Raw genomic sequence first — 14,844 nt, 5'->3', positions numbered from 1 at the left:
TCAGAGAACCACAGCAATTAATGAGGAACATAACACAGATCAGTCGAGGGATATGTTTAGATGTTTATACTTGTGGTGCCTTGAATTTGAGCCTTCTGCTGATCTAAACTTTGATTCAAAATCACAGCTAGTGACTATTGCCACAGTTAAATTTCCTCCCGCTCCCCTTTCCTCCCCGCCCTGTGTGCAAACCGGAGGGACGCAGATGGTGTCTCAGGGCTGCTTTCCCCCCAAAGCGTTCCCCAGCCACGGGCCTGTGGAGTGCAAATAACCCTCTCTGCCTTGCTGAACCCCACTTTCTGACAAAGCTTGGTACACTGTGCAGCGTGATTATTTCCTTCCATTTAGCACGCTTAACTTGACTGCATGGGCTGGGGTTCTGGGGGAGGCAGAGGGGTTGTTTGTTTCCTTCCTTGGTTTTTGTTTTGAGCTTTTGTACTTTCAACTTGAGGAGGAGAGAAGTATCGTGACAGTAAGAAAAATGCTCAAAACGACACCCACTGCAGAGAATTTGCCTCCTCCAGCTGCTGAAGTAGGGTTACTTGGCAGCTGCTCACTCGGATATATCAATTCCTACCACACTTGATTAACCCACACAGCCATGGGCCAGCACAGTGCTAGCTGACAAGATAAAGTTAAGTATAATTACCGTTATTTTCAGGACGAACGAAGTATTTCCTTTATAAGCTTCAAAAAAGTTAGATGAGACAGCCGTCACTGGGAGAGAGGTAAGGAACTGAAAGATGAGAGTGGCTTTCAGCTGTGAAGAGCAATCTGCGTCTTCCAAGATTTTTTTCTTGCTCTCAGACAAATTGTGGCACTGTTAGTGTAACTTAGAAGCGGAGAGGTGTCTGTCAGCTTCTTTGACAGCAAAAGCTGGCAGATCTGAAATTCAGTCCAATCTTTCGTTTTGGGTGGTGTTCATCAGTGGTCTTTTGAGGAAGTACAGCATTTGAAATACTAAATATTGCCCAAGCTATAAAAAGATTTTTTTTTTTCCATGAAAGTTTCAAAATTTGGGTGACTTTTTGTTTTTATCACACAAAATTTAACTAAGAGTATTTGTTATACCACAGCATTCATAAATATAATCCCGTACTATATGAAATTGAAGGGTCAGGTAAGAATTTTTTTATATTCTCAGGAGGAAAGTCATTTTAGCCCTTCTTGGTTGGCCATTTTTCAGCTTTCATAATTGTCTTTTAGGAATGTATAGCAACTGTAATTACTTCTGCAGAGCAGATTGGCGGTAATGCTGCTCTTTACTCTATTTGAGCTTATTAATAAGTTGCATTTCAGAAACACCCCTCACCCCTGTTACTCAACAGTTAATTACTGGTAAATAGTTACTGTGCATCAGATAGAGATAGCAGTATTTTCAAAGGGTAGGAATAGTTTTAATTTGTGTTATTACTGAGATTTTTGTATTACACTTTTTCAGTATTACAATGCGTTATGGTTTCATGGTGTTCTGCTGTTCTTTTGCATTACATAACATGGCCAAGGCAGAAACAAGCCTCAATACAGTTTGCATTTAAATTCTAATCTTGGTTCTTCTGAATTTGAAAAGCCTTGTCCCTGTCTTGATTGTATTTTGTTTTCAGCAGCATAGTTATAGGATCTATTTAAAGTACCATAGTTCTTGAATTTAAAAGGTGCTTTTCCTCAGTTTTTTTTCCTTCTTCCCAAATGGTGGTTCCCACTCATCTGATTCAAATGTGCTTTTGGAAAACCCCTAATTATTCAGTCCCAGTAGTTCAACTAATTGCTCAAACACTTTAAAAAAAAAAAAAAAAAAAGAAGGTGTGAGTGGGCAGATGTTCTGAGGAGTTTGGAGTTAACTGGGAGAAGATCCACCTGTGGCTGAGCAAAACGGAATGAAAATCAGACCTTTACCACAGCTGAGAACGCTGATGGATTTGCCAGTTTTTTCCTTCAGCGCTGCTGTCTCCAGTGTCAGCCGTGCCCCGATCGCAGGCCCTGTGCCGCGGCGAGCTCCGCGCTCCCGCCTGCCTCCGCATCCCGCACCGGCTGGAAGGACGGGACAGCAATTATTTGGAGTTTGGCCAGAGCACGCGATACAGAGTATCTGTCGGTTCTGTGCTTCGGTTTGTGCCAGCTGTGGGAGGACACTGATCATTTAAGACGAAGGCAGCGGCTGCGTTTGTACTGCTTAAGAGCTTTGCAGAATGTGACTGCAGCGTTTTCTTACATGCCAGCTACCGTAGAGCAATATGCTAACAGCCACTTATCAGCTGTACGTGTGGGCAGCACAGTCAATTCTGATGCGTGTAATTGTCCTGTTTCCGTGCAGACAGGCTGAGGTACAAATGCAAATGGCAGAAAAGTCTCTGGCGTTTGACTGGGATCCCACAGTGCTCAAATCTTTCATGTCACAATAGACGTTTCCGTGCAGTGTCTACGCTTTCCTTTTTCCCAGAGAAGAATCAAAATGCTCAGGTTGATTGCCTTGTAACCTACACTAGCACGTGCTTATCAGAAACATTTATGTCCAGCAAAGGAGTTGTTTTGGCCTCTCTGGCTTGTAGCCAATGAAAAAGAACTGATCTATTCGGGTACCACATGATATTAGGATACCTGAACTAGTTCTGACTTTATTCCATAACTCAAAGGAGTAAGCCCCTGGCAACTGTGCTTTGCAGCCAGGGTAACTCACTTGATAATTTACTCTGGTACTACATGTCCAAAGAATGCCTTGTTTCATTACTTATTTCCATACTTCAGAGTCTCATATTAAAGATCAGTAATCTAAGATGACAATACAACTTTTGTTAAAATGACCTGTTTTGAAGCCATTTTTTCTGTATACCTCTATACAAAAATAAAATTTAAAAAAATCATTATTATTATTATTATTATTATCACTAATTGCAATATTAACTCAGTTATGTTTTTATGTTTGCTGCAGGCTGGAAATTAAATCCAGTTGTTGGTGCAGTTTATAGTCCAGAATTCTATGCAGGTAAGGATTACGCTATAGTGGTCCATGCAATATCTTATTTTAATAGTCTTTAAAACATGCAGAAGTGCAGCATATATGTTTGGTGTGAGCTTTGGTTTCTTTGTTTGATTCATGTTCTCTGCATGTAATTTACAGATTTGCAATGCAGGATTTTAACAGTTACCTGGGCATAGTACAGTTTATATAGAAGATATATTAATACCTTTTTATTGGAAAGTAGATGATATAACATGAAATGTACTATAACATCCTGGTCTTACATAAGATTTCATTTATATTTTATTTTATATTTCGGTACAGTCACTTTCCTCCAGAAGTTATTTAAGCCTGGTGCACAACAACAACAAAAATATCTATCTATACATATGTATTTCATACATATACATAGACACACACAAGTAAAGAACATGTGTGTCCATAATTTTTTTCTGGAATATTTTTCTTTAAATTTCATATTAAGTTTTTCAGTTTCTTAAAATTTCCGTATTTGTAATCTATATTCTCTCTTTAGTCTTCACTGAGGTTGATTTCTGACCCTGGTTACAGTTTGGGGTTAATATAGTCTTTTCCTACTTGAACTCAGTCAGTGTAGAAAGTTTCTAAATGTGCTTTAGCAACAATATTGAAAACAAACATGGTTGTACTCCAAACCCCAGTTGATTTCAGAGGAATCTGAATCCCGTCCATAACCATAATCACTAGTAAGTCTGAAAAAAACATTTATTAGAGGCTAATAATTTACATCTAAGACAGAAATAACCACTGTAAACCCAAATGTTTCTAATAGGTAATAAAGTAGCCTTCCTTTCTTAGGTTCACCATCATATGAATCTTCCATGACTTTTGTGGGAAACTGGGAGTTCTTTAGTTTTCCATTTCAATCTGTTTTTCAGTTGTCTGTGGGTGTGTATTCTGGATACAAGTACCTAATCATGTTTAAAAAAAAAAAAAAATCCATTGTCACACACTTAGGTAGCTGAAAATAAAGAGGTAATTGTAAAATACTTTCTTTACAGCAAATACAGAACAGATTTTAGGAAGCATTTTTTGCAGGTGGTGGTTAGGCATGGGAAAAGGTTGCCCAGAGAAGCTGGGGAATCTCCATTCATAGAGATATTCAGGCTTCCACCAGACAAAGCTGGAAAACTTTTGTTAGTTCAAGGGACTTCAAGGGATAAAAATTGTTAAATAGGACTACTTTTACAAACAGATATTTATTTTTGAAAAGCTGCCTGTAATACATGCAGTGCCATCTATTGAGATGGATAAAAATGCTCCAATTAGGGTATTGTGTTATAAAAGTGGCACAGGATAATAAAAATACTAACTTGGCATTCATGGAATTGCAGTATTTAGTGTAGTCAGAATTTATTTCCTTCCTTGATGTATGCCTACATTGAAACCAGGAATTTAACATTGATCTCGTTTGAGTAGTTAGTGAACCACCCCTGAACCTGCATAAATTAGAAAGTCAGAGTTATTAGTCATTTTATATAAATGACTTTGTGTTAATGACAAATAAAATAATATTCCCATAGTACAGTAATCAATTTTCTAATACGTACGCAGAATTAACAGTCTGACTTATAATTGTCTCATGAAGTAGGGCATGAAGAGTTCACATAGTTTGTAAATTAAAATCAATATTTTCAATCTCTCCTGAAGGTAATTTTCCTAATTTACTGGACTTTTCCCTAACATTTATTTTGTCTTTTAATTATAAAATGGCAGGTTATTGATTTTTTTTTTTGTATAACCTCCTAAAGTCCCAAGTGCATTTTTATTGCCGACACAAGGGAGGTGTTTGCCCTTCTTAATGAGAATCTTTAATTACCATTAGAAGAGTATTAATTTAATTTTATGAATTATGACATGCACTCCACTATACCTATGCAGAAAGTTTTATCAAGATCCTTCCTGTATTTCAGATATTTTTCTGTTTATACATGCAAACAAGCTTTGTGGTTTGTTTTGGTTTTTTTAAAATACGTGTCAAATGCATATTTTCTGTATTGACTATAAGATAATTTTTTCTCAGACATTTAAACTTTCGTTTAAGCAATTGAGTTAAAAAAAAAAAAAGTGGTCTGTGCAGATCTTTTAAAGTTGTTAGAAAATGAAACAGTGAAAGAGCAATGCAGTTCTTGCATACCATAACGTAACTCCGCAACATCTTTTTGTTTGTGTCCACCCCCACCACCTTAGTTGGAGAAGAAGCAGTTTCACTTTGGAAGATTATAAAATTAGAAATGCAGTTTTTAAGACAGTCGCAGTTCTGCCTATTTGGTTTAATTACTGTCTCCAGCACTGTCATGTTAAAATTGTACCAACTCTTCCATAGTCACTGCAAGAAGTTCCTTTAGCTTCTAATAAATGATGAAAAATTTGGCCACTTCTGAAATAAAGATGATACATTTGCAGAGAAACTGTTGGTTTAAAGTACCTTTAATCTTCATAAATAAGTAAAAAACCAGAAGGTTATACAAAGCTGTCAGGGTGGCACTGATGAATGGCAAATTCACCCGTTTCTCAATTGCCGGTGAAGACACATGCCGCAAGGCTTAACCGTATTGTACATCATATCTGCCAACTCATTTCTGTGATTAAATATTCCATCAGTGCGGGCTATAGGGCGGTAAAGCTTAACAAGATTCATAAGATGCACCACTTGAATACACATAACTCACTTCCTTGGATAGAGAGCACCCCGCATGCAAAAGAAAATTAGAGTTGAGTTAAATTACTCCATAAGACAAGATCAATAGAGAAAGGAAAAGATCCCCTAATGCAATGCAAATCTAAGATATAGTTATGTCCTGACAACTTGAAGCAGGCAATTAAAGTCAAATAGGGAGGAACGCAATGTAAATCAGCCCTAAAACCTTGAAGATAATGGTGAACACTAGGACCAGTGACATGATTGTGATAGCTATGCTCTTTTTCCTGAGTGTACACTTCTGTAAAAGAAAGCCTTTATTGAGGAAATGTATGACAGCTAAAATGGAGACTATAAGTTACATAGCAGATACACAACAGACACTACATAAGTAAAGTATTAGGTGGGGACTGAAAAATACTATGTATTTGCAAAACACTATAGATTTTTCTTCCTAAGTAGCCATTCTAAGATGTTTTTCTGACTTTGAAGTGCTCATGCTGTACTAAATTAGAATGCTCCACAAATATGACTGTTTAGGTCATGTGGTAGCATGAATGTGGATTTCCAGTGACACGTTTGTGAGTTACGATTTGAAGACACCTCCTGCCCTTCCCACAGCTCTGCTGGGATGTCCTAAAATGACGTCTCATAGAAAACAAAAGGATGGTGATGTTTTTTTCATTTATCATTTTCAGTATTTCACGGGATTCCACTTTTCTACATACCATAAGTGATAGGTATTTTCTTAAATTGACTTATGTCCCCAATGTCTCCTCCTAGTAAATAAAAGGTTACTATTTAAGATGCTTTTCCTCCTTATGAGAAAGAAATGCATAATGAAGTTATGATTTCCACTTCAGCTTATCTTTTCCAGGAAACTATCAAGTTCTTACACAGGTTCTAATGAGGAAATATTGTAAGAAGCACTGTGTGATTCATCTCACAAAGTCTTCATGTAAACTGGGACAAACTTTTCATTTATTTGTTTATCCATGCACTTTTAAATCCATCTCATAGTGACCCAGAATTATGCTATGTTAAGCTAGAGTCTGTTATCTTCCCCCATACACATCTAGGGGTGGCAAAATACAGATTTGCAGTTTGGTTTCTTCACTAGGAGTATTCTGGTACTTTCTTACTGTAAGCTGTTACATTCTTTGTTTCTGTGGTTTCTTATAGTATCATTTTTACCTACTTATTTATTTTAATGTATTTTCTATTCTATCTGTAAGACCTAGCCTTCCTTTCAGTCTCGGAGAGCCTGAAAGCAAAGTTCCATGTTGTTCCTCTCAGTTATTGCAGATCTTTCTCTTTCTCTCTTTTGCTTTTTGGAATGATAAATTTTTGAGCAATCTCTTACACTCTCCTTAATGGAATGTAGGATATTATTGCACCCCTGTTACCACGACAGACCAGTCCTTTAAAGCAGATAGCTTGAGACACAGTAAGGGGATTTTAAAAGACTTTCTCCTTGTAAGTGGCAGAAAATATATTTTAGGATGCATATGTGTTGAAGAGGCTTCTTTTTGAAAATTCCAGTATGCAAGGTGGGGGAAAAGATGCTACAGAAATCACCCGGAAATCTAGTGAACCTTCTTTCAGAAAACAGTTGAATTCAAAGTGTCCCGCATGAGAAAATATTTTTGTCTGGTCATAAACAACAAACAGTATTTCAAAAATGTCAAAAGTTAGATTGGCACTGGAAAAGGCTTAAGACGAGTGAAGAAGAATCATTAGAACAAGGCAGGGAGCACAGCTCAATGACAAGTAATAGAGATCCTGTTCTCCTTTTATCTAAGTGACTAACGATGTGTTCTTTATCCTGAGCAGTCTTTAAGTGCTGGAAGTTTTTCAGAAGCTAATTTCAAGAGTCATCCTACGTAGATGAGTAGCCGTACTCACTTCATAAGTAACCTTAACCCAGTGAGGACTATTTGTAGGCATCCAGTTTCCTGGGCAGTTAGATGTTGTACTCCAACCTGGCTTGGAAAATTTTCCCCACCATTTAAAATGAAAAAAAGGGGAAGAGCTTGTGCTTTTGACTATTTTATGTGCCTTCAGAAGAGAAAGAATATTTAGATGCCTGGGGCTTTTTAGCATGCTGTAAATTTGGAAGCTAGCAGTATCGTCCAAGAAGCAGATTTTGTAACAATCTTCCTTTCACAAGTTTGTTTTAAACTTTGAAATATGATGTTATATATAATTAAGAAACGAAGAAATACTATAGTACAATATATATAAACATGTACTTCAGAGGAACGCAGGGGAAGAGAGGATTCCTGTATGTTTGCTGACACTAATTCCCTTTGTCCGTGTCTTAAAGCATCTATTTCTGGAGTGTAAGAGCACCTGGGATTCGTTTAATCTTTCTAGTGTTTCTCTTTGAATTTAAATGACTCTTGCATAAGCTCAGCAAATACCCTAGAAACACTTCTCAGGGAAGGTGGTTGGAGTTTGTGAAGCTGAATTATATGCTTGCACAGCAATTCTAATCCTAGGGTAAAAGTTCACTGTACCATGTCCGTAAAGCACAATTTTGGTGAAAATTGTCTGTTTGTCATTATATAGATTATTTCTTTTTATAATTGGATTGCATATGCTTAGATTTGAACTTAACCATTGACTAAGCAGATTTTCACAAAGAAACGTATTCTCACCATTGTTAGCTAAACAGTTTAAGTAATTTTCAAAATACAGAAAAATTAAATAATTATTGTTTAATATCCCATCTGTCAGTTATATAGATGCTCCTTTTCAAAGCATAAAACAAAGCTGCAACTGTTGTTTCAAAAATCATAATGTTAAAGTACCATCATACAAATGATGACATCCTAATTAGATTAACACCAGTGATGACAGTTAATGCATTTCTAAAACTTCTGTGGAGCTGTTACGAGCCATTACAGTGGAAATACTGGTTTACGAAAAATTAATAAAGCCAATAGAAAAATGGAATTCAGCATCTGTACTAGCTATTTACTCAAAAAAACTTCCAGAATTAATTATGCCTTATGCCACATTATAATGAGTTTTTCATTAAAATGTATACCGTCATGGAAACTGAACAAGGATTATTCAAAGAATAATGCCAATGACTGTTATTTTTTGAAAGATTAATTTAGTTAATTGGTTATACATTTAAATCTGGAGCAAGGTTAATCGACCCATATTTATCATTGTACTGAAGTCTGCACATTTTAAAGAGAAAATCACAGATACTGTCGCTATTTCCCTTTTAAAGTTGTTTCTTCTATTTGAATGGTTTTTTAATAACACAGTATACACTTAAGCTTTGATACTGTTCCTGTGTGATCTCTAAAAGCAATTCCATACTCTTGATTATTTCATGGTGAATCTTGAGCTCTAGATAGACCTTTATACCAGAAGGTAGAGAATGGTGAAGAAAGGAGTTCCTGCTTCTTCCGTGTAAAAGTTCAGGAATTTTGACCACAATCTGATATAGAGGAATCATTTAATACTGGATGATGAATTTGTGCACAGATAGAATCTGGAAAAACAGAAACTGCGTATTTGCTGAAAGCTGGACTTCCTTTAAAAGAGAGGAAATGAGATGTTTTGGGGAGGGTCTTGGATCTCTTTGCTTATTGGTAGAGTGTTGCTGAGATGTAGGTCTAGAGTTTTCTGCAAATGAGCCTGAGTTAATTACTACTGAGGTATCCCACTTGAACTAGTCTTAGGTGACTACACAGCAAAACCAGATCAACCCTGTATTACTACTCAGCATCAGTGGATTTGGAGTCTTTAAGCGTAAGTTAGTGCTGCAAGCCCATTGTGTTAAAGTAGCATCAGTTATACCGTTCTCCAGTGACAGGTCAGATATCTGTTGCTGAAGGTTTTTCTAGAAGTCATATCTGTAGTTACTGTAGATGAAAATCCTCTGAAATGACGAACATTGCCAACAAGTTGGTAGAGCTTGCATGGATGTGAAGCACAAAGTTGAGGCAGGGAGGAAAGGTGTAAAATTGTTACATTAGCTGCTCTGGGGTGGGAAAAATGTGTAGAAATGAAATAATACACAGCAGAACAGAAAAAGCCTATTTAAATAGGTATTGTAACAAAGCAAATAGGCCCAATGACTGGCAAAAGTTCTCTAGCCTCTGTTCCTCCTGTATGCCTTGCTTGTTTTTTTACAGAGGAGTGAGATGCCTTTACTTGTTCTGAGGTCCTAACTCAAAAACCTGCTTTTCCTTTTGAACTGCTGGATAATAAAGTTCCTCAATGGTAGTTCTGCTTGGTAGCACTTATGAAAATTTCTTGATTTCCTTAAGTAAACTTGCTCCTCTTATAATGTTGGACCCAAGGATAAAGCAATGCATGTGAGGTAGGCTTGGAATGATAAATTCGTGTGTGTGAGTAAGCCTGAATTCTACTTTGACACATGTTCTGTGAGCCAGTGGGTGAAGAAGGACCAAGTATAATCATAATTAAACATGTGATTATGATTGCAACTTAATTGAGTACCTTATTCCAGCACAGAGCACCATGTGTGTTAAGAGTATGTTTTAGTTGGGTCATGGGAGGGAAATCCACGCACGATTATTAAATACACAGAGACTGCTTTGAGCAAATGATTGGGAACTAGGAGAATACCTGTGAGAAGAGTATCATGCTTGCTGTCTCCTTGTACTTTACCTTATGTGGACACTTTTGATGATTTTGAAAATTTTATGCTTTCAATTCCATCCAACATGTCAAAATCCCACCTAACTTCCTTTTTGAAGCAGGGCTAACACCAGTGCTAGATCAGGTGAGCAATGGCTTTGTATACATCTTTGAAGACAGAAATTTAGGATCTTCTTTGGATAACCTTTTCCAGTGCTGCACTGCCCTCTTAGTGAAAAACTTTTTCCTAATGTCCAACCTAAACCTTCCCAGCTACAGGTAGGTGGTGGCCATTTACCTTTTGTATTATCATCTGCTACCTTTCCAATGAGATTTTTGGCTCCATCATCTTTGTAACTTCCCTTCAAGTAGAGAAAGCTATTAGATTGCCTTTTAACTTCTTTGCCAGAGTGATCAAGTTCAGTTCCCTCGGGTGTCCCATGGTGAAGATGCTGGGGTTTGTAGTTCAGGAGCGCAGCATCCTCCGGTTTCTGGTCCAGTTCCCGCGGCGAGGCTGGTGCGTGGAGGGTCCTCAGGGGGGTGGGTTCCTTCCCGGTGCTGTCTTAGGTGAGCTTTTTTTATACCCCTCTGAGTAAACGAAAGTCTAGGGGGAAGGGGTGATTGTGAAAGATCGACAAGTTCCGGGCCACGTCGAAGGGTCTCAGCTTTTCCCCTTTGTGTGCCAAGCTGGGCATATCAGAAGATGGAGCTGTGTGCTCTCCGGCACATCCCGCAGCTGCGGTGTTGGCCAGCCGGCCTGGGCTGTGGCTCGTTAGCTTTTCGTTGATACGTAAATCGCAGTTCATCCTGTACTGAGTGTGTCATCTCCTGAGTCCCGGGGCTGGAGGACCTAGTTTTGCCACAATGGTTTTGGCCATGATCCTTATCAATAAACAACACTGTCTCACCAATTACTTGACAACGGAGGTCAGCCTGGGTGTGCACTGTCTGGGCTACAGTATGCATGGGGGGTGTCTGATGGAATAAAACTGAGACTGTAATTCAAATACCAGCTATGGATATATGTAAAAAGCAATGACTTAAGAATCTCCCTGAGAGAAATTTAAGAAAAACTACAAAGGCATCACTAAAACACTTGGGGCTGGGTTTTTTTGTTTGTTTGGGTTTTTTTTTTTGTGGTGGTTGGTTGGGTTGGTTTGGTTTGCGGGTTGGGGGATTTTTTTTTTCTTCGTTTTCTTTTTTGGGGAGGAGGGGGCTTTTCCGTTTGGTTTTTGTTTTGTTTGGGGGGATGGTTTTTTTTGTTGTTGGGGTTTGGTTTGGTTTTTTGCAGTACTGGATGGGATATTTGCAATGCTAGATAAGTTAATAGCAGTTATGCAGAGGAATAAATTCATTTCATTAGAAGAATAACAAAGTTAGGAAGATCCATGCGTTAGGATGGACAGTCAGGCAGACAAACTGTTCTGCAATGTAAAATAATAAAGTAACATATGTAATGTAAAGTTAATACAGTTAAGTGGAATGGAAAACAACTCTGTGTGTTAAACCTTGATTACATCTGCAAATTAATGCTTGTCGTGGTTTGATTGCAGGGTGACAATAAAACCGTGGCAGATGTATTGTTAACCCCCTCTTCCCCCTTTCCCTCTTTAGCCCCCTCCCCTCCCGCTTCCCACTAAGGACAGAGAGAAGAGAGTTCGAAAAATTAAGAATGTTTTACTAATGCTACCAATAAAAATAGAGAAAATAATACAAAATATACAAAACCAATCTTGAAAGCCCCGGCAACTGCTCCGGCAGGTGTGGGGACAGCACCTGAAGTCCTGGACTGGACTCCGCAGCCAACCGGAGCTGGATTCAGTCTGTCACTAGACCTCAGTTCGCAGGGACAACTCACAAGGTCCTCTCCCAATGCCGGCCATAAGGAAAAAAGGGACGAGATCCTTGTGATCTCCCACTTTTATATGAAGTATGATGTGAATGGGATGGAATATTTTAATTGGTCAGGTTTTTTTGGTCACCCGTTTCAGTTCACTGCTCTCGCGAGATGTGCATCCATCCTTATCAATGACCTCATGTTCCATTGCTATGTCTACCAAAACATGTATCTAGCTTTCAGGAAAACTGCAGTTATTAAGAAGGCTTTAGCTGACAGGGAAATTCACTAAAAGAGAAACTTGTTTTTTGACAAAACCAGCACAATGCTAAAGCAGCTTAAGATTATATTGAACTGTATTCCAAACATATAGCTAATGTTTTCTGTTTCATCTTAGGCATTTTTTTCCCATCTGGGGCACTGGATGACAGAATCCCCAATACAATTGCATTATAATTGCTCTTTATAATACTTATTGAGAGTAAATTTCAAAATACTGAGTTTTCATTCGTTTACTCATTTGTGGAGGTAGCTGAGATGAAGCTGTGCTCTACAATGGTGCACAATCTATGTCAGATTGGCTTTGTCAGATTTTCTTTGTGAAAATTGTTTTGTGGGAAATCTCCAAGGATATAACTGCTTCTAGTAAAAGTGGGTGTTTTGAAAAGTCTGGAAACAATGCGTTTCCATTTTTGTAATGTTTTTTCATGCTCCTGAAGTTCTGGAATCTGAATGGGCTAGGGAAGAAATAGAATAACTAAAGCCAGGATTATGCATGATGATTGAATTTTTGCTCTTTTATATTCTCAGTTTGTCATTCAGAGTAGAATTTTATTTGTAAGTTAAAACCAACATCTACTGGGGTAAGTAAATAGAACTGAGGGATTAGGAATTTGCATCTCTGCATCTAATTGCATTAGATTTGCATCTCTGTTTTATCGATTTACTGAAATAGGTAATTTACACAGAAAATAACGTCTTTATATAATCTAAGGAGACAAAGTATAAACACATCTACTTGTAATCCCTGCAGGGCCATTGTGAAACTGTAGTGTTTGTGTTTGTGCAGAAAGGCTCCGGTTTAATTTTTCTGTGAGTCTATTCATATTGCAGTCTTCATTCATCAGCCAGATGTATGAATGTGACCCATTTTAGTTATCAGCAGAATATAGGTGTATATTTTTATATTTTCAAGTATCCTATTTCAAGGATAGTATAATAACAAGCTCAGAGTTTATATTTCAGAATTTCTCTCATGTTTGAGTAACCATCATTTACCTACCTTTTAGTCTACTAGGAGGACCTAGAAAGATTAGGAATAAAGATTTGACTTTCAAAGGTCCTGAACAGCTTCAGTTGGACAAATCTCCCAGTGTAAGATAATGGCAGTGAATATCACTGACTATCCATTTGTGTGCACCTGAATTTGTATATATCTATCATATAGTAAACATATTGTGTAGAAAAGTTGCAGTTATGGGCGATACTGACAGTAGCACTTTCAATTTTTGACATGATTACATAGTGCATTTCCAGTGTTAGATTTTTTGGTGACAGTATGTGAATATGGATGTACATTTGGATGCCAATGATAAAAATTCACGAACAAAACACAGATAAGCTCTCTAGGCTTGTTATGTATTTTGGTATAAGCAGCAGTTCAGTTCGTGTGACATAGTAGTTTCATTTTGATTACAAGACAGGGAATGTCTGTGGCTGATTGATAGTTTTTAAATGATATTTGGAAAGAATGGTTTATTGCAATTGGTTTGCATGGTGAATGGAAACATTACATGAATCGTTGCTGCAAAATACAGCCCATCTATGGCAAGGTTGGCACGCTAATGAAAATAGAAACAAGTCACTCACACAGTGTGTGTTTTCAAGCTGGCATTACTTTGCCACGTGTGAACAGTACCATGGCACAACTTCAATTTGCCACTGAAAGCACGCTGCATTGTCAAGCTATTCCTCCTAAAGCAATCTTTGAGAATTTAGGGGATCAGTAGTGGATATAACTTTCAACTTTTCATTGGTGAAGTGGATGAAACTTTAAAGCAAATCAGCACGTTGTGAGGCAGGAAAAGGATGTTGACGTGGGAGCAGAGCTTCAAAGAATTTGCCGCTTCCCAGCTCCTGTGCTATCTGCAAGGTCTTTCTCAGTCTTGATCAGTTGTGTATGGTACTTCAGGTCCTCGAGAAGGAGGAGGAGGTGGGGAGAAGGGGCATGAGGAGAACACCTCCTAATTCCAGTGCATGACTTAATATATTGGATACTGAACATATAACACAGGGGAGAGAGATCTGTTTCCCAAAAGCTTGGAACGATATAATGAGCAAAGAATAATTGGAAGGTTGGGTTAGAAATTATATTTGTTGTAACATGCATTACTGTTCCCTGAGTTGTTTGCCTAAGTTCATTGAGTGTTTCGGTGACACTCCAAGAGAGGTGATAATAAAGAAACGTTCACTATGCTCAGAAAAGTGATGGGGAAAAAAATGGTATCTTAAATAGAATTTTTGAATAAAAATATCCCCAAAAATGTCTTGGAGACACATACCTCCACCACCTTCGTCTTCCTCCTCCCACCCCGCCCCCCTTTCTTGTTTTTAATAACCTATGTGTAGTTAAATGTGAGTCAAGGATTTACTACATAAGTGTACATATAGAGCACAGATTCTCATCACCAGTAGCAAGTATACACAAGTTACACCTTTGGACATCACCTACCTTAGATTCTC

The 14,844-nt window shown here is 37.9% G+C and overlaps 1 protein-coding gene across 16 annotated transcripts in view; it reads left to right on the top strand.

Moving 5' to 3' along the window:
• The window catches only part of RBFOX1 (RNA binding fox-1 homolog 1), a 1,184,784-nt gene that overhangs the window by 1,100,491 nt on the left and 69,449 nt on the right, over positions 1 to 14,844 (top strand). For all 16 annotated transcript variants that reach the window (XM_065645206.1, XM_065645209.1, XM_065645210.1 and 13 more), the window contains one exon: positions 2,930 to 2,983. In XM_065645206.1, the coding sequence (XP_065501278.1) occupies positions 2,930 to 2,983 (54 nt within the window). The remainder of the gene's footprint in view (positions 1 to 2,929; positions 2,984 to 14,844) is intronic.

This window comes from Caloenas nicobarica, chromosome 14 (genome assembly GCF_036013445.1).
Source record: "Caloenas nicobarica isolate bCalNic1 chromosome 14, bCalNic1.hap1, whole genome shotgun sequence".
NCBI classification, from domain to species: Eukaryota; Metazoa; Chordata; class Aves; order Columbiformes; family Columbidae; genus Caloenas; species Caloenas nicobarica.
This window is presented reverse-complemented; position numbering and strand designations above follow the sequence as displayed.